Here is a 23,193-nt window from a genome sequence, read left to right as displayed (position 1 = left end):
ACGTATCGCCTGAGCATAGATCTTTAAATGTGCTCCATGTCGTAATCTGTCGGAATCGAGTTGAGTTTTTCTCCACTTGCGCTCCAGTCGCCTACCTTGCCGCTTCAGCCCCCGTAGATCTTCCGTATAGCAAGGGGCCAATTTTGAAGCAGGTCGGAGGGGACGCTTAGGAGCAATCGTGTCTACTGCCCTGGTGAGCAAGTTGTTCCAGTTTTCAACCAGGGCATCAACAGGATCACCTGCAGAGCCAACATTAAATCCCTCCAAGGCTTCTTGGAATCCTACCGGATCCAGTAACCTCTTCGGGCGGACCATTCTAATAGGCCCCTCGCCCCTGAGGAGGTGGGAAGTGGTTGTAAATCCAACCTTAACCAGATGGTGGTCTGTCCATGACAACGGGGAGATCGAAGGAGTCCCCACACACGGAGCACCACCCTGATCAGAATAAAAGACCAAATCAAGCGTGTGACCTGCAATATGCATCGATCCAGAGACCGCTTGGGAGTCGTCATGGCCGCTATGAACTCCTGAGCTGCCCCGGACAAATTGGTCCCAAAATGAACATATCCTATCTCGAGTGGTACTCACACACCCCATTCCTTTTCCAGGAAGAAAAGAGATAAGCAATAATTTGGAGCTTATACCTTCAAAAATCTGCAGAACACTTCCTACCTGTGGGACTTACTTACAAGTAGATCTGCTGGTTGAAAGGGCTCTCCAGTTGTTCTAGGCTAGTTTCCCCCCAGTAAACCATTTACTACATACAGGGGTTTGGGGGGTTGTTTTTTTACATTGTGATGGGGGGGGGGTGAAGTGAGTTTTAAAATAGTTTTTTAACAGATGCCTCATCAGTGGTCTGAAGCAGGACACACCAGGAGGAGATTCACCATAGGACATTTTTAATTTGCAATTCAGCTCTGATTTGTTAGCTAGTGTACAGATATACTGAGCTGGACATGAATTTTTCTGCAGCAGAAATAATGTTACTTCTCCCTACCTTCACTCCTCAACCAACATACATACAGCCTCTAGGCGAGTGCTGTTCTCTTCAGCTTCCCTCCCCCCACAATTTTCAAGTGCCTTGCATGTTCATCTGTTCAAATTTTCGTTCTTTTAAACATTTTTTACACTTTTAAAAACAATTTCAAGATGAGGGAGGTGACTTTGTAATTGACACAAGGATTGACCAATTAGTACTATAAAAATCAAGCTTCCGTTGAAAGCCATAAGACCAGGCTCCTCAAAGCTTTAGAAGACACATGTCAGAATGCAGTGAGTGTAGTTCCACAGCAGCTTCATGGCTAAAACTGTATATATTTATAAGCACCCATAGGCACTGTGAAATTTGGCTATCTCTTTCTACCCTATAGGCGTGGCCTCAGATGATAGGGAAGTTTGAAATAACCTGCCTCAGACAACATTTTGATTCCTTCTTGTACAATTCTATGAGTCTCTCTCAAGCATTTTAGTAGGACCACATGGTCCTTGTTGGTCTGAAAGATGTCTGAAAAAGGTTCTGAGCTTCTCTTTTGCTGGAAGATATTTTAACCACAGCAAAAAACAGGAGCAGTCACAAAGTGAAACCAGCAAAGAAGCAGGGGGGGAAAATTCCTTCCGTGACTATAAACATGTATGTAATGAGAAATCAAACACGAAAGATGTAACTCAACATGAAAAACGTATATTCAAAAGGAAAGGTCAATGATAAATGACCAATACACATATACAAAAATCACAAACTAGTGATAAATAACCAGTAACATAAATGAACAAGCGTTATGAAACTAAATGGAGTAACTTGACACTAATAATGCATAATGAAAACCAGTCAATAATAAATGGTATACCAAAAGCCTTCTCACATAACTAAATGCATCAGTGATAACATGTGCAAAAGTGGTAATCAAAAGGGGAAGATAGAGCCCGGCCAAAAATAGGGCAGCGCGATAGAGAGGGCAGAGTCATGTAACATGATGGGTTGTAAATAACAAATGCACTGAGTCAAATATAGTCCCAGGAGGAGATGAGAGTGTCCACAATGGCAAAATGTTCAGCACCAATAGTACAATACCACCCTCTGCATGCCCTTGCGAGGAGAAACAAACTGGAGGAATCGGTGTTGTTCCTCAATCAACGTTTGCGAAGAAAAGCGGAGTAGATGAATCGAACCGGAGAGGACTGCTAGGCTGCGTCCAGTTTATGAAAGTAGGTCTTTATGTCAATTGGGAGGCTGATGAAGCTTTGGTGAGCGAAATGGCTTTTATCCAGAAGAGTCGTCAACGTTGAATTATGGATGACTTCGATTCATCTAGTCCGCTTTTCCATGATGTACCAGTACCATGGAGATGATGCAGAGGAGGAAAGAAGGCTAAAAAGGAGAAGGATCCAATACAACTGTCAAATCTCTGATGGAGTTCCACTATTTAAAGCAGTGAACCTCTCAACAGTTCTGACTGCCAGAGGCTCCCTTTTGTCATAGAGGAACTCTGGCAATTCCCAACATAGGGTAAGTCAGGTCCGACAGCTCTGTTGGACCCAACACAACGCACAGCCCTAGCAAATATTCAACATTCAACATTCTCAAAGTCCGCCCTGCTCATTTGAATTTTCTTTGGACACTGAATATCTGCATTTGACACTCAGTGACGTCCAAAAGCAACGTCTTTTATTAGGACACTCAAAATGACACCCAAGTTGTGAGCAGCAAGTTTTCGAGTTCTCAAGAATTCTGAATCAGACTGGATGTTAAGCATATAATAGTGGACATTCTGCAGTATTTCTGCCTTCAGGGAACATCTTTCATTTTGATATCTGTCAAAGAGCTTTTGAGTTTCTGCCATAGGGTCCCCACACATCGTGGGGAGTTCACAATAGTTCTTCACTATTTTCAAGCAAGGACCACTTTGGCAAGAAACTTCAGTATGAGAGCCATTTCCCATTGTACTGTGCTGCACTTTCCCCAGTGTTGGAGGCCCCTTTAAGAGCAATAGAGCCCTGTCAAGCTCAAGTACCATCTTGGAGCATTACTTGCTGCTAAGTGAGCAAAGAGGCACCTTTTAAAGTGCTAATTTTCTTATATGGAGCAGGGGGAGAGCAACTGGCCCTATCCAACCCCATCACAGCATCCCTCTGGTGGCTGTTGCTGGTGTCTACATTATGTTTCTTTTTAGAACGTGAGCCCTTTGGGGACACTTTGTGTCCTATGTGAACCACTTTGGAAACTGCTGTTGAAAAGTGGTATATAAATAGTAGTAGTAGTAAGACATGCACAGAGCGCTAGGAAGTGCAGTCCTTCCCATCTTTCTCTACGGAGAAAGCACTGGGGACTACATTTCCTAGTGCTTTGTGCATGCCTTCCAAGATGGTGCTGGGGCTTGAGAGGACTCCTGGTGTTGGGTAAAGTGCAGCACTGTGTGGTGAGAACAGTTGCCTCTGAGCGGTGCAAAGGCAACGGAATGGAGTATTATGAATATGACGAATATTTATATACCGCTTTTCAACAACATTCCCAGAGCAGTTTACATAGATATAAAAGGATAAACAAAATGGCTCCCTGTCCCCCAAAAGCTCACAATCTAAAAAAGAAACACAAGACAGACACCAACAACAGTCACTGGAGGGATGCCGTGCTGGGGATGGCTAGGGTCAGTTGCTCTCCCCCTGCTAAATGAAGAGAATCACCATTTTTAAGAAGTGCCTCTTGGCTCAGTTAGCAGTACTGAGTATTCCACTTCAGTTGAAGTTTGCACAGGCTTAACAAACAACTAGTCAGGGAGCCACACTTGGGACTGATGGGAGCCCCAACTGGCTCCTGAGCCTTGCAATAAAGAACATCGTCATATGCACAAAATAGTTACAACGTTCCATTCTTTCTCAAGCAAGGGCTGTGATCTGCACCATGTGCAAAAATATTGGGTAGAAGAGATCAACTGTATTGGGAACATTGCTTTTCAAAAATAAAGCAACCACCTGCAGCTTGAATCCATCCAAGTGACGTAGTCAGTGAGTATCCATGGGGCATATTATTCAATGATGCAATGCCCTGTCTGTGCCAGGCAGCGTCTTCCAAGGACAAGACATTCCTCACAATGTATCAAGCAAAAAAAGTACACAAAAAAGAACTGCAATTGAAAGAAGGTTATTTATTGAATCAGTCAGTCATCCAATGGATCAGCATGCTCCAACAGCTAGGGATCTGTCTTCCAGTTCTGAATAATGCTTATATGCTCTATTAAAAGGGAGATGGATACTTAGCCTGCATTTGTGTAGCCCAGGGCTGCACAACTTCGGCCTTCCTGCAGACGTTGGCCAACAATTCCCATAATCCCTGGCTATTGGCCACTGTGGCTGAGGATTATGGGAGTTGTAGTCCAAAAACAACTGGGGGGGCCTAAGTTGAGCAGGCCTACTGTAGACCAACTTGCTGCCCCTTTAAGATAGCTGGTTATCCTTTTATTTTCCTATGTAGAGGACTGGCATTTTGGGGAACAAAGAGAGCGTGTAAAGTGGGGAAAGCTGTGTCCATATAATCCATTGCAAAGGGCAAACATCCATCAACCCAGCTAGCAGCAGAAAAAGAGACTGGGGCTATTCTCTTGATTGTGTGTGAGGGCAGGTAAAGGGGAAGGCAAAGTTCAACCTACCTTCCCCCAGGTGATCCCTTTTTGCCCCTGCAGTGCACCAGCCGCACACCTGCACGGCCGGGAGCAGCACAGATCAACAGAGGCCGGGACTCATTTTCCCGGCCTCCGTGTATTCCAAAAGGCCCTGCATAATGAGTGCGGTGCCTTGTGGGATTCCCCCAACTGATGGATGCTCTAAGCGCCCATCTCTGTGTCTCCTCGAGTTCCGTGGAGCCCAAGGAGACACATGAGCCTGGCAGCTGGGCTCAGGGAGTGCTTCCTCCTTTAACCTTGGCTAAGAGCCGGGCTTAAGAGCAGGGTTAGGCTTGGTGGGAGCTCCAGAATTCATGTGGATTCACACTCCACATGAGCAGCCTAGCCCTGGGCTAAGCTTCTCGTGAATACAGCCTCATTATCTGCAGCCTGGAAGTTACCGCTACTTTGGTTGCAGGTTCAAGCCATATCAAGTTTTCAGCACTAGCAGGATGAACCACATGCAGAACAAAAACCATGAAGAGGGCATTTAGAGCAGCCAAATATTTGCTCTGGGCTCTCTGTAAACTGGGTGCCACATTGGTAGGACTGCCTGCAGGTAGTGATGTGCACGGAACGGTTCAGAGGCCATTCTACAGGCCTCCGGACCGGTCCAGACATGGGCAGTTCAGGGTTCGGGCGGACTGGGGTGGGGGTTCCTTTAAGGGTGGGGGGAGGGTGTACTTATCCCTCCCGCCGCTTTCCCCCCTCCTACGCACATATTTTAGTCAACAATTGGGGCAGCAGGATACCTCCCTGCCACCCCTTCCCCCGCTCGGCTGAAAAGGCTTCAGGAAACCTTTTGCGCGCGCATCACGTCTCCGCGACATGCATGCGGCCACATGTGCTTGCACACACATTGCGGAAACATCACACACACGCGTGACGTGTGCACGTGCAAAAGGCTTCCTGAAGCCTTTTGCAGCCGAGTGGGGGAAGAGGCGGCAGGGAGGTATCCTAATGTTGACTAAAATACATGCGCAGGAGGGGAGAAAGCAGCGGGAGGGGTAAGTACACCCTCCCCCCATCCTTAAAGGAACCCCCACCCCAGTGCCGGACCGCAGCTCCGCAGTTCCGTGCACACCTCTACCTGCATGCAGTTTACCCTATTTCTTTAATTATAAAAATTGATCCTGTATCAGCCAAGTTAAAAACAGCATTTATACAACACAAAAAAGCCTGGGTGCAAAGATCTTTGCCTGGTGTCAGAGAGACCTCCCTCTTTGTGCTGTGTGGATCTCCTTAAGAAAGTCTGAAGACAAACCAATATTTCTAACCTTAAAGTCCAAACCAACAAACCACTGGAGAACATGCAATCGCATCAAAAAAACATGCTAAAAAGCTCCAAATGGTGATGACAGACTATGTGATAACAGATCTGGGAACACCTGTTCTGCAAGGGAAAACCTTCCCACTTGCTTTCCATCTGAATGAGAAACAGCTTTAGCAATATCAAAATTCAATTAGCAGTGTAATTCTAAGTCATGAGCTCTTGTAACCGAACATACATGTGTAATAAACATAAGTGTACAGCAGAGTATATAGGACCCATTAATTGTTTCTACTATAGCTCATGTATCCAGCACACTCCTCAGCATTAGTACTTCTGCTGCTGATGTAGCATGCTTGCTGCCTATTCTTTCCAGGTCTGTTATGCCAGGGTTTCTCAACCTTGGGTCCCTAGATATTTTTGTTCTTGATCAAGGGACCAAATTGTGGCTGTGAGTGATGGAAATTGTAGTTCAACAACAGCTGGAGTGTCAAGGTCTCCTACCCTGATCTTCATCATCCCCAGCCACAATGGCAGGGAACGATGTAGTCCAACATCTGAGGACCCAAGGCTGAGGACCATGGGTTACACAACTGGATAACTATGTTGCTTCCATGGCATTCATTTTAAGAGATTTGCTGCATGTTTCTAGCTCCTGGTTTGTCCTTCTTCCTAGGGATGGCTGGATGTGTTTTGAAATGCAGGTCATAGCTTCAATGTTCTCTCTATTAAAATGTGTGTCATCTGACAGCAAAGAGGAAAAAAGGATATCTATGAATGCAGCTTACTTGGACTTGTTGGGTCACCAAGTCTTCGGAGTCTCCCACTGGAGGTCCTTGAGATTCCTAGGGTAAAAAGAAAAGGGGTGTTGGTGATGCAGACACAGGATTCAGGGGACAACAAGCAGAACATTATTTAAGTGGAAAGTAGCATGGCAAAGTATGTATTCTGAATAATGAGCCCATCATGAAGTACAACCTGCTAACTGGGCAAAGGGGACCCATTTCAAGCGGTGGTTCTCTTATTTTTAGCAGAGGGGTGAACAACTGTCCTTATACAACCAAGCATCCCTCCAAGTTACTGTTGCTGAGTAGGGGTGTGCACAAATCAAATACTGTGATCAGGTTCAAATTGATTCATTGAGAACAGCTGGCTTGGCCAGCTGTCTTGATGAATCACCCTCAAATCATCCAGATCAATTCACGTGATTCGAATGCTATTTTGAGGCCTGTTGTGATGGAAAAACAGGCCTCAAAATGGCACTGTATTTCGGGGAGAGCTGGTCTACTAATTTGGATTGATTGGCAGACCAGTGGTCTGCTCCAGGCTTGGTACAACTGCCCACCTCGGAGGACTGGTCTACCTGGGCAGATGCACTAAATCTGGAGAGTAGGGCTGGTCTACCTTCAGTGGTAGTTCCTGTGTAAGCGGGTGAAGCCCCCCTAAAGATCTCCACCTGCAGCTGCCTGAAGCTTCTCACCTAACTATAAGTTGCAGGAGTCATTCTGAATTCAGTAACATATGCATCCTCTTCACCTCTCAATATGCTACTGCTCCAGGACTTGCAGTATATGTGGCTATGGTTGGATTCAGGCTCTGTATTCTTGATGGACATTAGCATAATAATTCCCTCCCCAATTTTAATATTAACAAGCCTCCTAGCTGATAATCAGCTTTTTGTTTGTTGTCACTAAGTAGGCTAATCTTCCAGGAGCCATCTCCAGGTTCTCCAAGATCCTCAGCCAATAAGGAAAGGTTTGGCTATGATTGATTTTCTTGCCCAAATCAGTAGCACCTGAAGGAAGGCACAGTTTTTTAATTGGGCTGGAAGGAAGCAGGAAGCCCTGTTTTCATTAGAGAGAGCGCATTGTGTTAGTGTGAAACATGGTCTTAGTTCATGCAAAATGGGAGTACTCAGTCTGAAAGTAAATGGCGTTCAGAAAAGGTAGGCACTCAACCAAGCCTTCAGAAAGAATTAGATTTCTCCAGCATATGCTGGGAGCTTTTCGCTTTTCCTTTCCTTTTTTCTGCTTCAAAATTTCACTAGCAAATCTTAGTAATATTCAGAGTAGAGATGTGCAAACTAGTTCGAATTCGAACCGGGGTGGTTCAGAAGTTCGGATTCGAACCGAACCAGCCATCAGGTTCGAGCTGCAGGTTTGAATTTGAACCAAACCAGGGGGTGGTTCGATTCAAACTGGTTTGAACTGGTTTGGACACCCAAAAATTGGTAGGATGGTAGCTGGCACCCAGGGGTACCTGTCATCCAAACCCCAAAGCAATCAGACACTCGTACAATTTTTAATGAATTTTTGAAAATTATTTTTTTCCCCTCATAGGATATAATGGGACTCCAACCAGCCCATTATTGCTTATTGTGGAGCACCCATGGGTGCCAACAACCATGCAAACCCCGAAGCAATAAGACACCCCTATGATTATTTATGAATATTTGAAATATATTAGCAAATGAGATTTTCAATGAGACACCATGAATCCACTCACTCTCATTTGCTATCATAGAATCTACACTCAGAACACCTCAGAAACAACAGAACTCTGTACGCCATGGGTTAGCAACCCATGGGGGTGGTTGGCACCCTATGTGCCATACACCACCACTCGCTCTGGGCCACCCCAGCACCCTCCAAGTGCACTTATGGGGCTGCTGAAAGCTCAATTATAACTTATTATGAGGAAAAACCTTAAAGACGCGTAAACTTCAACAATTCACCCAAAATCAGCCCTCTGCCCAAATCCTTTGAAAAAATTCAGGTAGCTTCCTTGCCCCTACCTGGCACTACCACCAACCCCACACTGCTCTAGGCCACCCCTTTGCCCCCAATGTGAAGCTATACATTTGCTGACACCTCCATGCTTCTTTATGGAGAAAAACCTTAAAGACGCGTAAACTTCAAAAATCACTTAAAAATCAGCCCTTTGCCCAATTCCTTTCAAATAATTCTGATAGCATCCTTGCCCACCCTAGGAACTACCACCCACCACACTCCACTCTACGACACCCCTTTCCCCCCGACGTGAAGCTATACATTTGCTGCAATCCTAATTATTCTCTATGAGGAATTCAGAAATACTTTAACAATTCACCAATAATCAGAGGAGTGTCCAATTGCCTTGGGGGTTTTTGGGTGGTAGGCACCCCTGTCTGTCTACCACCCACCCCGCTTTTGTCCCCCTAGGTGCTCCACAATAGGGGATATGGACTGGTTCGGGTCCCATTATACTCTATGAGAAAAATAATTAAAAATATTTCAAATATGCATAAAAAATCATAAGGGTGTCTTATTGCTTCGGGGTTTGTATGGTTGTTGGCACCCATGGGTGCTCCACAATAAGCAATAATGGGCTGGTTGGAGTCCCATTATATCCTATGAGAAAAAAATAAAAATAATTTTCAAAAATTCATAAAAAATCGTACGAGTGTCCGATTGCTTTGGGGTTTGGGTGACAGGTACCCCTGGGTGCCAGCTACCATCCTACCAATTCTTGGGTGTCCGAACCAGTTAGAATTCGAACCGAACCAGGGGTGGTTCGAACAAAACCAAAACCGAACCACCCCCTCCTGGTTCAAACCCGGTTCGAAACCAAACTGAACCGGGTGAACCGGTTTTGTGCATATTCCTAAATCAGAGATCTACAAAATGGGGTGGGGAAAGGATGGGATTTGGTGGACTGATACTTCCTCTGGCGGGTTCTTTTCATAGCAAACAAACTGCCATCTCCTTTCTTCCCCCTCCCTCATTCTGGGACTTTAAGGAAAGCCTCTTGCTAGCTCTCTCACCTCTCTGGAGGAAGGGAGGGACAGGCTTTTTAGCTTCCACATAAAACATGGGGCCCTTTCTCATGACCAGCGAGAAAGGGATAGTGGGGAGGAAGCCTTACAAAGCTTACCTACCCACAGCAGAGGGTTCCTTCTTCGGTGGGCAGATTGCCTGCCCATACAATTACCAGCTGCTGCTGGTAGCTGGGAGGGTAGTGATGTGCACAGAACCAGGCGGGGGATGTTCAAAGGTGTGTGTGTGTCGGGGGGGTGCACTTATCACTCCCTCTGCTTTCCCCCTGCCAGTGCTCTTTTTTTAAAAAGTCCATTGCAGGGGCGTAGCAAGGTTGGAGTGGGCCCAGAGACAAGATTTTAAAATGGGCCCCACTCCTCACTGAAGCTCAGCTCATGAAGTAAAGAAATCTTAAATGAGGCTGAATAGTGGTAACAAAGTATAGTAAAAAAAATTTTATATATATCTATATATCTATATCTATCTATCTATCTATCTATCTATATATATATATATCTCCTATGTACCACAACAGAACATCATCCTTTTTTTAAAGGTTTTGTCAATTGTGGATGATGCAAGTCAATTAATTTAATGGTATTAGAGAAAGACATAGCAATAGCAATAGCAATAGCACTTACATTTATATACTGCTTTATAGCCGGAGCTCTCTAAGTAGTTTACAATGATTTTAGCATGTTGCCCCCAACATTCTGGGTACTCATTTTACCGACCTCGGAAGGATGGAAGGCTGAGTCAACCTTGAGCCCGTGGTCAGGATCGAACTTGTAACCTTCTGGTTTACAGTGCAGCAGTTTTACCACTGCGCCACCAGGGGCTCATGCTGTTCTGGTAGTTCCAAGTCTTAACACCCACATCAATTTATGAAGATGAATACAACTGAAGGAAGCCTGGGCGGGTGCATGGCTGTGGGAGTCAGTCATGTGACTTGCCTCGGGGGGGGCCAAGGCAGTGGGCCCCCAGACAACTGTCTCCACTTGCCCTATTATAGTTACTCCCCTGGTCCATTGGGGCAGCAGCATACCTCCCTGCCGCCCCATTGCCACCTTGATTGGAAGTACTCAGAAGTACCTGACGCACCTGCACATGTTGGGTGCACGTGCACACATGGTGAGCCTGCAAGTGCATGTGTCAGGCGCATGCACGTGATGTGCCCGATGCACACAGGTACATTGGGTACTTCCAGTCAGGAGGGAAACAGGGCGGCAGGGAGATAAGCTGCCACCCCGACGGGCTTTCAAAAAACGGTGCTGGCAGGGGGAAAGCGGCGAGAGGGATAAGTGTACCCTCTCTTGCCCTTAAAGACAGACCCTCCCACCTTTGAACCAGCGGAACCACTGGTCCTCCAGAGCAGTTCCGTGCATATCCCTATCCAAGGGTTGGGGTGCTAGGGCACATCACCCCAATTCCCCCACCTCCCATAATGCACCACACAAGTACATGGTGCATTATGGGGATCCCCATCCCTTCCCTCCCCCCGCCAAAGCTGGCCAGGAGCCCCGCAGGCTGGCAGATGATCAGAAAAACGGGAGCTAGCTCTCTTAACCTCATTTATGAGGATGGCTCCAGAGGTGGGTTTGCTACCATGGCACCACCGTTAGGGGTATGCAAACAGGTCCGAACAATCGGGGTCAAACCTAACCACCCCCTGTCCGGTCCAACCTCGGACCGAACACCCCCCCCCCCGATGTTCAGGGGGTTCGTGACCTTGACATGGTAAAAAAATTACCTTTACTTCCCTCAGGGGAGTTCCTGGAGGTGGTGGGGGCTCCACGGAGTTCCCCCCCCCGGCCTTTCTCATGCCCTGCTTGGCCGGTTTGGCCACTCTTGGCTGGTTTTCGGCCTTCAACCGGTGGCCATTATGGAGCCCGCGTACCTGTATACTTGGCCTCTGCATGGCATGCAGAGGCCATGTGCGCAGGCACGCAGCCTCCATAATGGCCAGTGGGTGAAGACCGAAAAACAGCCGAAGAGTGACAGAGCGGGGCATGCGGATGGCTGGCAGGGGATGGGGAACTTCTGCGAACCCCCCACTGCTGTCTTCAGGAACTCCTCCGAGGGGAGTAAAGGTAATCTTTTTAAATTTTTTACAATGTAAAGCTCGCGAACCCACCCACCCCGCCCGGGCCGAACTGAACCGGCGGGGTTCAAGAGGGGTGCCGAACCGAACTGGCCAGGTTGGGTTCGAGGATGGTCCGGCCTCAAACCAAACCAGGCCAGCCGGTTCTGTGCACATCCCTAACCACCGGGATCAGGCCCAATCCTGGTGGTACACCCACACAGGCAAAACTGGGCTTCCTTAGCCTGGTTTTGCCCTGCATGTGTGAATAACTTCATGGTATTTTAACTGAAATTACAAATTGGATAATTTCAAACTCATCCTGTCTTAAATGTGTGTATTTAATACTGCAATACCTTTTTTAAAAGAAGATTTCTGAGATTATTGTCTTCTGTTTATGAGCAACCTAACAGGCAGAGCCTGTAAACCAGGCAAGTCCAAAATAGTCAAGTAGCTGCACCTCCCTCTATAGTCCATATACCAATTTTTGTTTGCTGTAGGTTGGCTATTTTGTTTCTGGTGAGTGGAAGTAGTATTGAAAGAAGAGATCTTCAGCATAAATTCTTTGGTCAGGTCTGTGATTTACCTGGATTAATTTTCAAATCTGTTAAAGTAAATGTTGCATAGAATTATAGCCAATTCTGTGCAGTTTCCAAGTAAAGCTTTAATGAATTCATGGGGCATTACTCCCAAGTAACTCTTGTGTGCATAGGATTGCAGCCCAATGACACATCCCAGGAATATTTATATTGCAGGAGAAGGAGAAAAAAGGCTTGTATTTTTAAAAAATATGCATGGGTTTTTTTTGTTTTTAAATATCTTTTTATTATTTTTCCAACAAGAAAACAGAAATAGAAGAACATAGAAAGATAAAAAAGATAAAAGTAACTTCACAGTTACCATACATTAACATCTCTTGAACATCTCATAATTATATACATCAATCAGGAATTCAATAGCCCTCTATTATCAACCCTTCAAAAGACCACCCTTATACCAAGTATTATAAAAAAGTAGAAATAATACTTTAATTGTCTGTTCTAGAAAGAAAAACCAAATCTTGGATGTGAGTGTTGACCCTGTGCTAAATTGTAAATTTAAAAAAGTTCCCAGATTAAAGCAAATATTTCATCTGAAGTATTCCGCAAATAAGCAGTAATCTTAGCCATCGAGGCATATTCCCATAGCTTTAGTAGCCACTCATTTAAAATCAGGATTATGTGTAGTCTCCAATTAGCAGCATATAAAATCCTAGCTACAGTAATCATGTACAAAGACAACTCCGTATATTTAGTAGGAATATAAGACTCAGTCATATTTAACAGTAACAAACCTCTGCTGAATAAGGGAAATTTATGTTTAAAATTTCTTGCATCTTACGGTGAATTTTTTCCCAGAATCGTTGCGCTTTACTACACGTCCACTACATATGATAGAATGTCCCTGCAAGGCTCTGACACTTCCAACAATCTCCAGAGTAATTACTAGTGATGTGCACGGTCCGGAGAAGTCCGGACCGGCACCGAAGGGGGGCCTTGTTTCTAGGGCGGGGAGGGCTTGCTTAGCCCTCCCGCCTCCTTGCCCCCGCCAGCGCCCGTATTGAACAGTATAGGGGCGCTGGAAACCAGCCGCCCCCCCCCGCCGCCGCCGCGGCGAAATAACCCCCAAGGTCAGCCAGCCAGCCAGCCAGCCCTCCCTCCCTCCCAGCTAGCTGCCCTCCCACCCACCCACCCACCCACCCGCTCGCTCACCCGCTCGAATACTGGATAAAAAACGAGAGGAGCTCCGGCACAGAGCTCCTCTCGTTCGGAAGGCCTCCTGAAGAATGGCGGCTTGCGCGCGCGTGCATGCACGCACCACAAAGCACGCCGTTCTCCGGAGGCCCGGTCTACCCGCCGGGAAAGGGCCAGGTAGACCGGGCCTCCGATCGCTGAGTAGACCGGGCCTCCGATCGCGATCGGAGGCCCGGTCTACCCGGCCCTTTCCCGGCGGGTAGACCGGGCCTCCGGAGAACGGCGTGCTTTGTGGCGCGCGCATGCGCGCGCGCGCGCAAGCCGCCATTCTTCAGGAGGCCTTCCGAACGAGAGGAGCTCTGTGCCGGAGCTCCTCTCGTTTTTTATCCAGTATTCGAGCGGGTGAGCGAGCGGGTGGGTGGGAGGGCAGCTAGCTGGGAGGGAGGGAGGGCTGGCTGGCTGGCTGACTTTGGGGGTTATTTCGCCACGGCGGCGGCGGGGGGGGCGGCTGGTTTCCAGCGCCCCTATACTGTTCAATACGGGCGCTGGCGGGGGCAAGGAGGCGGGAGGGCTAAGCAAGCCCTCCCGCCCTTAAAGGCATACCCCCCACCCGGACCCGAACCAGGCAGGGCCGGACCGGTCCGGCAGTTTGGCCATTCTTTGGAATGGCCGCCGGACCGGTTCGGGCACACTGCTAGTAATTACTATCTATTTTTGCAATAATCATAGGAGTAATATACCAGTGGAAAAACATTTTGTACCAGTTTTCCCTTTAGGTGCTATTTGCTGTAAATTTGACATTCACTTTCCATTGAAATTATTATTTCTTGTTTACACAGTCAGACAGGTGTTATTGACTGGTTTGTTTTATCCAGACATCAAGTCCTTCCCAAGGACCTGGGATGGCTGAATTTTATTGTCAATTGTTATAGATATCGTCACAGAATAGAGGCTGTTCCCAGTAAAGCTGCTTTTTGTAATTGGCTGATGGTGATTTCTGTGGCCCCTATGGTGTTGAGGTGCTCTTCAAGGTCTTTTGGAACTGCACCCAGGGCGCCAATGACCACTGGGATTATTTTGGTCTTTTTCTGCCACAGCCTTTCAATTTAATAATAATAATAATAATAATAATAATAATAATAATAATAATAATTTGATTTCTATACCGCCCTTCCAAAAATGGCTCAGGGCGGTTTACACAGAGAAAGAATAAATAAATAAGATGGCTCCCTGTCTCCAAAGGGCTCACATTCTAAAAACAAAAAACAAGATAGACACCAGCAACAGTCACTGGAAGTACTGTGCTGGGGGTGGATAGGGCCAGTTACTCTCCCCCTGCTAAATAAAGAGAATCACCACGGTAAAGGTGCCTCTTTGCCCAGTTAGCAGGGGCAAAATTTCATATTCATATTTCATATTCCCATTGTTGCATGTAAATTGTTCTGTTTAAATTTTGCATCCACTTAATCACGCAGTCTTTTACCTGTTCTGTTTCTGAGCCATATTTCAATAGCAAGTTATATATCAATCCCAATAAGTGATCGGCATTTTTAGTTATTAATACTTCAAATTCTGTTAAGTATCTAAGTTTGCCACCTTGTCTTTGTATTTCTTTCTTCACTATAGTACTAATTTGTAAATACTTAAACCATGAGGGCTCTTTGGACCATTCCGAAGCAAAAGTCTGAATGGATTTCATCTTTGTTTTCCCTGTAGTTAAACTTTGCAAGTTATAAGCCTTCTCTCTCCACTGGGCAAAATTTCTAGAATTTTCTTCTTGATGGAAAAAGATGTTTTTAAAAGATGCCAATGGTGATAGCTCTGGACTTATCCTGTTCTGTTGTCTCAAACATGTAGTAAACTACTTCTAATTGTATGGGATTTTATGTCATGATCTTTCCTTTTTATATTAGTCCATAAGTACTTATGTAACCCTTCTAAAAGGTCTGATCCTTCCATAGCCACAATAGAACCGTATGGTTCTCTAATCCAGTCTGAAATCCATGTCAAACAGCTGGCATGATGATATAATTTCAAATTAGGAACGGCCAGTCCTCCCCGTTCTTTCGCGTCTTGCATCCTGAACTTGATTCTTGGTTTTTTATAGGCCCATATGAAAGAATTTATATACCTCTGCCACATATTCAATGTCTTATCTTCAATTTTAATAGGGATCATTTGAAATCATTTTAACAGATGCTATCCTTCCCAGCCAAGAAAGATTTAATTTTTTCCACCTGATTAGATCTGCTAAAATAAGGCTCCACGACAATAAATAATTATTCTTAAATAGGTCTTTATTATTCGCTATTAAATTAATCCCCAAGTATTTGATTGGGTGTTTTTTTTAGTTGAAATCCAGTCTTCTCTTTCAGATACAATAATTTTGTATCTAACAAGTTTAGTGTAAGAATCTGCATTTTGTTTTTATTGAAACATCCTGAGACCATGCTATAAAACCACCAGAGATGCAAGTTTTGGGCAGTATAGAAATGTAATAAATAAATTAAATTAAATTAAATAATGATTTATATGCTCCATTATTGAGTCTAAAGAGTCCTTTGGTCGAGTGATTGTAAGCACCACATCATCAGCATACAATTTTATTTTATGTCCTTGCTTCGCCATTTTAATTCCAGAAATTTTTTGTTCCTGCTGTATCTTCATCGCCAATGGTTCAAGAGCTAAGATAAACAATGGTGAAAGGGGACACCATTGTCTAGTACCCTTCGTAATGGGGCATTTTTTAGATAATGTCCTGTTCACTATTATCTTCGCCAATTGTTCCTGTAAATATTTGTGAGAAGAAAGGAAACCTAGTGTATGCAGGTGGGGGCAAATACCCTGTAGTATTTGCAAGCAGTGTGGCACTTGAAAATGCAGTGAAACTGCAAATAGGTGCTCAAAGAATCCCAACCCCACTCCTGCTACAGGTTGTCTTCTTAGCCTAGTCCTGCATGGGGAGAAGAGGGCTGAGATTGCAAGGAGTGGGAGAAATCAAGGCAATGCTGAGAGAAGAAGGGATGGAGCTACTGAAGGGAAGAAGAGGCATGGGGAGGGCGGGGGGGGGAGGCATTGCTACGTTCCACACTAACACCTCCAGTTAACCAGTCTAAGGCCATGATTGCTTAACTTGGAGCCATCTGGGGGGCAGATTTAGCACTAAACAGCCAGCTGCCAAGTGCTGGTATGCATGATGGAGATTTTGCTTGAAACAAGTAAACAACTTTACAGTCTGGAGCAACTGAGCTGGCGATTGCCCTTCCACTTCTTTTTAAACTTGTCTCAGATTTGGACCTGCCGAATCTTAGCCCCACCAGTGGTTACCCTTAGTTCTTGTCAGATGCACTTTTAGCCATGAACCTTGGGGACCGGGGTGGCTCCCCATAGCCCCACCACTCATGTCCCACTGCTGCTCTGCTGTGCCGCCGCCACCCTGCTGATATTTCCCACTCTCCACCGCTGGGAGGTGAGCCAAGCGGAGTAGGCCACCACCACCACCCCCGTGGCGGCAACCACAGGTGGGCCTTCTTGGCCAGCATGCTAGTGCAGTTTGAGGGTGGAGAGTTGCATGCCCATGATGTCAGTGCTCTCTTAACCCCATTTTGCTGATCATCTGCCAGCCCTGGCTAATTGCATCTGGGGCTGGGAGACTACAGGGCTCCCGGCTGGCATTGGGAGGCTCCCCATAATGCACAATGAATTCTGGGAGTTCCAGGGGCCTCCTTGCCCCCCAGCCTCCCAATTGCTGGTAGCAGCCAGCAAATGTCTGGGTGGGCGATCTGCTCACCCAGAAAGAAGACCAGGATCGTCTGCAGGGGAGGGAAGCGCAGGGAGGGAAGCATGAAGCCCTTTCTCCATGAGCATGAAAAGGGGCTCACTCACTGCTACAGGCTGTTACTTATTTCTTCAAGGGACAACTCACTACACTGTTTCCTCTCCTCCCTCCCCACCCCCAGCATATATCTTAGCTGCCATGCAATAATCACAGACAAATGCAATCTGTCCCTGAATTCTGAAAAGGATCGCCTAACCCAGATTCTCCTTCCTCACTGCTTAAGCAGTTGTGTCTAGTCAAAGAACTAGGAAAGAGACATCAAACACCATGTAGACTAGCCAGAGAGTGGGGGCTGCTCTTCCCAAAGTGATCAAGGCTGACCTGAAACATTTCAGTTTGAGTTGAAAGACTTTGGCTTAGCAACAGCTCCAAAAGAAAACCTATGTCCCAGCACCTACAATCGAAGATCCATTAACCAGCAGTGGTAAGGACTGAGCCCATGACCTTCATGGCAGGTGAACTCTGCCACTGAATTATAGCTCTATATGACCACAGGAAAAAACTGTCTAAACTGCATCTTGTGAATCTTTTATTTTGTTTATTTATATCTATGTAAACCATCTTGAGAACTTCTGTTAAAAAGCGGTATATAAATATTTGTCATATTCGCATTCATAGTCCTTCTGTGGTATAGCTTCCAGTAGGAACAGGAGGGCAACTGTCTGGTACCTCCACAGCACCCCGGACCTCCCTTGGGGCTAACTTTCCCTGCCCTCCTGCTCAGCTCTTCCATCAACTCTTGCCTTTGCAATGCACATATATTTGAATCCTAGATTCTGAAAGTACATTAAATGACATCAGATTAGCAGACAGAGTTGTATAATGCTTACACAGTTTGGGCTTCTCTAGTACAGAGCACACAACGTTTTGATAATAGTGGTTGAAATGCTTTTTGTCGTGTTAGCAGAGCATCATAGCAGACCCCATAAAATGAATGGCAAGGCGGGAGAGGTGAGGACAAATTTCAGACCTCTCTCTCTCTTGAAACTCTCACACTGCCATTCTAAGTTGAAGTGGAACAGTCCAAAAATTAGAATTGGACTATCCAAAAACATTCCACAGCATGACTATATCCCTCTATGCAAAATTATAGCATTAAGAAGGGTTAGCTTATTTGTGGCTCAACAATATGCTTTGAGACTTTATGACACGGTTTGGCAATCCCCATCCAAATTTCCACAATTCCACAATGCTGATAACTGGCTCCCCATTATTAAATGCTTCTGTTTGATTCCTGGCAATTTAATTAACCCACCCAGCCCAGTCTTCAATAACTCCAAGTTAACTTGTTTTTCTCTGGTCATTCCATGCAAGATATAAAAGTTAACACATTACAGAGATATATGTAGGGTCAGATCACAAAAGGCTGTCACTCCTCCAACCCCCTGCTTAATTTTTTTTTTTTAAAAGGCTGTTGTGCCTTCAGCAACCATGTGAAAAGCAGAAATTCAACTGGCAAAATCTTTTCTAGAATGAGGAACAATCACCGGTTGAATTTCTGCCCATTATGCATCTATTAAACACACAAGATTCCTGCCAACAAAAATATAGTAGCAACCCTAGTCTCGAGATCAGATCCATTTGGCTTGTGAAAGCCAGTTTTTCTCAGTCTCTATGTTCTAAACTACACTAAAAATATTAGTCTTCTCTTTTTTCTTGAAAAGTATCAACTGCAACAAAGTACACAGAACCGAAAATAAAAACACAACTTTTCAGCAGTAGGAAACATATACTATAAAGACACAGGAATGTCAGGACTTCCATGATGCTTCATTAAAATCATGATCCATATTGCTTACATTATAACACATGCAATTGCACAGTCTTTTAATCACATGGTTTTATTAGAATTCTGTTAAAATATCAGCACATGATATTTAGATTCTCTGTTAATACTCGTATACATTGTTGAATCCATATAGGGTTTTGTTTTTCCTTGTCTCTATTGAAAGGAACCCCGAGAGAAGAAAAGGGCAAGGAAACTGAAGCTTAGTAAATATGTTATGGGAAGAACAATGAGCGAGAAGGCTGCTCTTAGTCACCTGGCTGCACTTTACCTAGCTTTCAATAATTCAGACAAGCACTCCTCTTTCATTAGCACTCAAATTAAACCAACAAAAAGAATATGCAAAGCCACAACCGCTTGCCAGCACTAATCAGAAACACTCATTGGAAAATTTATGGTTTCCCAGCCTCTGTGTAGGAGAGGCACTTGCCAAATAAGCCAAGCACACAGCTGCACCAAAAACACAAGCCATGTGTATATGGGCTTTGTGTTCCCTTCTGCCTCAGATATCCCTGGCAGCAATACTGTTGCATACGGCTTGCTTCATGGAAGAGAGAGAAAGGTGTTTCTGCAGCGTGCTCTTGAGGGCGGCAACAGACTCCAGCAGGGCTTGCTGCCCTTTTTGCAGGCATTTATTTGCTTGTGTGATTGTAGATGTACTGAAGTTTCAGTCAATCATCCCTTTACGTTTTCCCCAACAGTGCAGTCTGGGGGTGGTGATTTTCACTAGGAAAATGGTGTGGAGAGAAGATTTAAACTTCCAGCACTGTGGTCGAGATCCAGTTCAGTTCCAGCTACTATCTATATCAAGTTATGCCAGGAGAAAAGATTGCCAATCCATGATCTAGCATCTCATGCTGCAGAGCTGGTGTGTGATTGGAGCAATGAGTACCCATAATCCTGCTGCTTCTGCAGTTTGGATCTTTTAATTAGATTTATAGTTATGATAGTTTTTAATGTTGGGTTTAAAATTATTTTAATGTTTTAATCATTTTAAATTTTGGTTTAATTTGCATTGGTTTTGTTGTACACTGCCTAGAGATGCAGGTTTTGGGCGGTATATAAATATGTTAAACAAACAAACAAAGGGCTCACACAGGCTCCTCCCTCTCCTATTCAGTCCTGCAAATGAAGACATTCCCCATAGGATTTGACTACATATTTGTATTTCCTTTAGCAGTTTTGTGACTGAGTTTCCAGTGTCACAGTACTAACTAATCAGAGATAGATGAAATATTCTGGAGAATCTGAGTAAGGAAATATCAGAATATTCCTGAAGTAAACAATATGTTTTCCCAAGGAAAACCTGTATATAGTTCAGGATCTGCTGCTACGTAAGGACAGGGGGAGACTGAAAAGGGCCAATCTATATGACACATTCAGATATGCTACACTTGTGCAGAGGAGGAAAATGAATGTGGCCATTGCAGGGAGAGTGAACACAAATTGATGGGTAGCTGCTCTCTTGCCCACTAAACCAGCTGCTGTTGAGCTTCCCTGCACTGACCTCTTGGGGACGTTGTCTGTCACAGCAGGTGGCTGCGGAAGACATGCCTCGCACCTCCATGCCTCCTTGTGCTTAACCCCTGCCCATCTTCATGAGTGCCAGTGCAGCCACTAGGGTGCTGCACAGCTGGCACGATGCTTGCCCAGATGCATCAGGGTGCTTGGTTTTGCCTGTACATGCCCTGGGTGCCTGGCAGGGTTTCCAGATTCCCCTCTCTGGCTGGCTGTCTAGAACTGGACAACCCTCTTTCATGGTGCGTAATGGTCCCTTCCTGCTAGGGTTATGGTCAGTGCAAGGTCCATGACCTGGAGGTATGGGTGGAGTGGTAGGAAGGGGTTAACCAGTGTAGGACTGGCTTGTTTGGTTGCTCCACCTCCCTGGTGGAGCCAAACATTGTGGGAGGATGCAAAAGGTGGCTGAGGGCATGCAGTGGGGAGTTATATTCCCTGTCTTCCCTCAGGGTCCATGGGAGTGGGGCTGAGGACTCTGCAAAGCCTTCTGTGAGGGCTTGGCAGGGGCTGCTGGGATGCCATTTGGGTCCTTGGAGGTTTGGCTGGGCAGGGCTAGTGGATGGAGCCAGGAGCTGCCAAGCTGCCACCAACCAAGATTGTGTGAGTGAGCAAGCTGGGCTTCCCACCGGGATCCATCATGTCGCCCATGGGTGGAGTCTTATCCCCTTAAGGGACCTTTTAGACAAAGGTTCTAAAGCAGACAGTTTCCCAGAAAGTCACAACCACTGGCTTAAAATAAAATATATATATTTTGTTGAATACAGAGGAGAGGGTTGGATGTGATAGGACATGTAGGGCATTCCCACGTGACACAGAACACACAAGGTGGACATGTGTCTGGGCACTAATATTTGACCTCTGCTAGGATGGATATTTAAATGCATGTGCTATGTTGAGGAGTAAGGGAGGGGAAGAGGGTAGAGGATGCTAAGGGAGAGAGAGCGATACAAGCAAGATCAGATAAGGAGGAAAGGCAGGAAGAGATTCGGAGAAGGAGTGGAGGAAGGAGAAAGATAGAAATGAACAAGATTGGGAACAGAAAGTGTACTGAGTTGATCCAGAGATCCAGCGAGGAAGTGGAGGAAAGTAAAAGAGAGATCTGAAGAAAAGTAGATTGAGTCGGTTTTGAGGAACAGCAGAGAAAAGGAAGAAAAAACTAGAATAAATTCAGGTTGAGAAAGTAAATTGGGTTAGTCTGAAGGAGGAGTGGAAGATAGAGGACTAATTCGAGCAAGTTCAGGGGAGAAAAGTAGACTGAGTCGGTCTAGAAGACTGAAGAAGGGAGTGGAGGAAAGAGCAAAGAAAGCCCGAACAAGTTAAGGTAGAGAAGGTAGATCAAGCCTATCTGGAGATCCAGAGAAGGAAGTGGAGAGATCAAGAAGCCCGAACAAGTTCAGGTAAAGTCACTAGTGCAGCCTGGAAAGCCAAACTATCAAACCTAAACTGGCCCTGAATCAAACACTGGCTGCCTCACTCAGCCCTAATAGATAGTTACCTTATACTATGTCAGACCATTGGTCCATCTAGCTCAGTATAGTCTACACTGACTGGCAGTGGTTCTATGAAGAAAGGACTGTGGCTCGGCTCTCTGGCTATAAAGCAAACCCTGGAGGGGGTTAAACAAATGGAGGGAGATCGCCGAGAACCTGAAAATAAGACCTGATGTAACAAAGGCCCTTGTGTCTCTGAGGGGCCACTGATGGAGGGCTGGGAATCCATTTTGGAATTATGGAAGACTGGGCAACTAAGAACAAGGAAGAGGGGTAATGTGGCGGGAGTCACCTCAGTGAAAAGGGATGTTGGATCAGTACCCTTGACTGAGACAATTAGCTGAAATTCAATCCTGAAATTATGTTCCTATTCAGGCGGTAAAAGCCAGAGAAGGGCCCTCTGACTGTTGCTCACACTCTCATGAGAGAGTGATCCGCTCTTAGGGAGATCATTTTGTCTTCTTCTTTAGTACTCCATTTGCAGACCATGTCTCTCATGAGTCTTTGGCCTTGGGCTGATCTTCAGATGGGGGCCCCATGGGGTCTTTCTTTTTAGTCTGAGGAACAGCTGACCACCCTCTCCGCTTAAAAAGGGGTAAATCCCCTTTCCCACTCTTCTGGTAAAAAATAAATAAATACAAAATCCCTCTAGCCTAGCTAGTTGGCTAGATTCTCTCTCTCTCTCTCTCTCTCTCTCTCTCTCTCACACACACACACACACACACACACGATGGGGGAAAGACTTAGGGATAAAAACAGAAGATTCCCGGGAACAAAGAAAGGAGCAGGGTTCTCCCTATATTTACCTGTCTGATGTGAAAAGGAAGCCCAGATCTCTGCAGAGAAAAATGGGGTGTGGTGGCAGAGCAGAGGGGCTAACAGACTTCAGGATGGGTCCCAAAGACTGTACAAATTGGGGTTTTTTTGCCAGGAGTTTTATTAAGACACTAAAACAAATAAACAATGTCTCTTCAAGTTAAAAATTAATGAGGATGGTCTTTAATGGAAAACAACAGAACAATAGATTCA

The 23,193-nt window shown here is 45.4% G+C and overlaps 1 protein-coding gene across 3 annotated transcripts in view; it reads right to left on the bottom strand.

Annotated features, from left to right (window-relative positions):
- SEPTIN9 (septin 9) overlaps positions 1–23,193 on the bottom strand; it is a 322,440-nt gene that overhangs the window by 245,657 nt on the left and 53,590 nt on the right. For all 3 annotated transcript variants that reach the window (XM_053296380.1, XM_053296381.1, XM_053296382.1), the window contains one exon: positions 6,714–6,770. In XM_053296380.1, the coding sequence (XP_053152355.1) occupies positions 6,714–6,770 (57 nt within the window). The remainder of the gene's footprint in view (positions 1–6,713; positions 6,771–23,193) is intronic.

Source organism: Hemicordylus capensis, chromosome 2 (assembly GCF_027244095.1).
Source record: "Hemicordylus capensis ecotype Gifberg chromosome 2, rHemCap1.1.pri, whole genome shotgun sequence".
In the NCBI taxonomy this organism is placed as follows: Eukaryota; Metazoa; Chordata; class Lepidosauria; order Squamata; family Cordylidae; genus Hemicordylus; species Hemicordylus capensis.
Note: the sequence above shows the minus strand (reverse complement) of the source record. Positions and strands in the feature narration are given on the sequence as shown.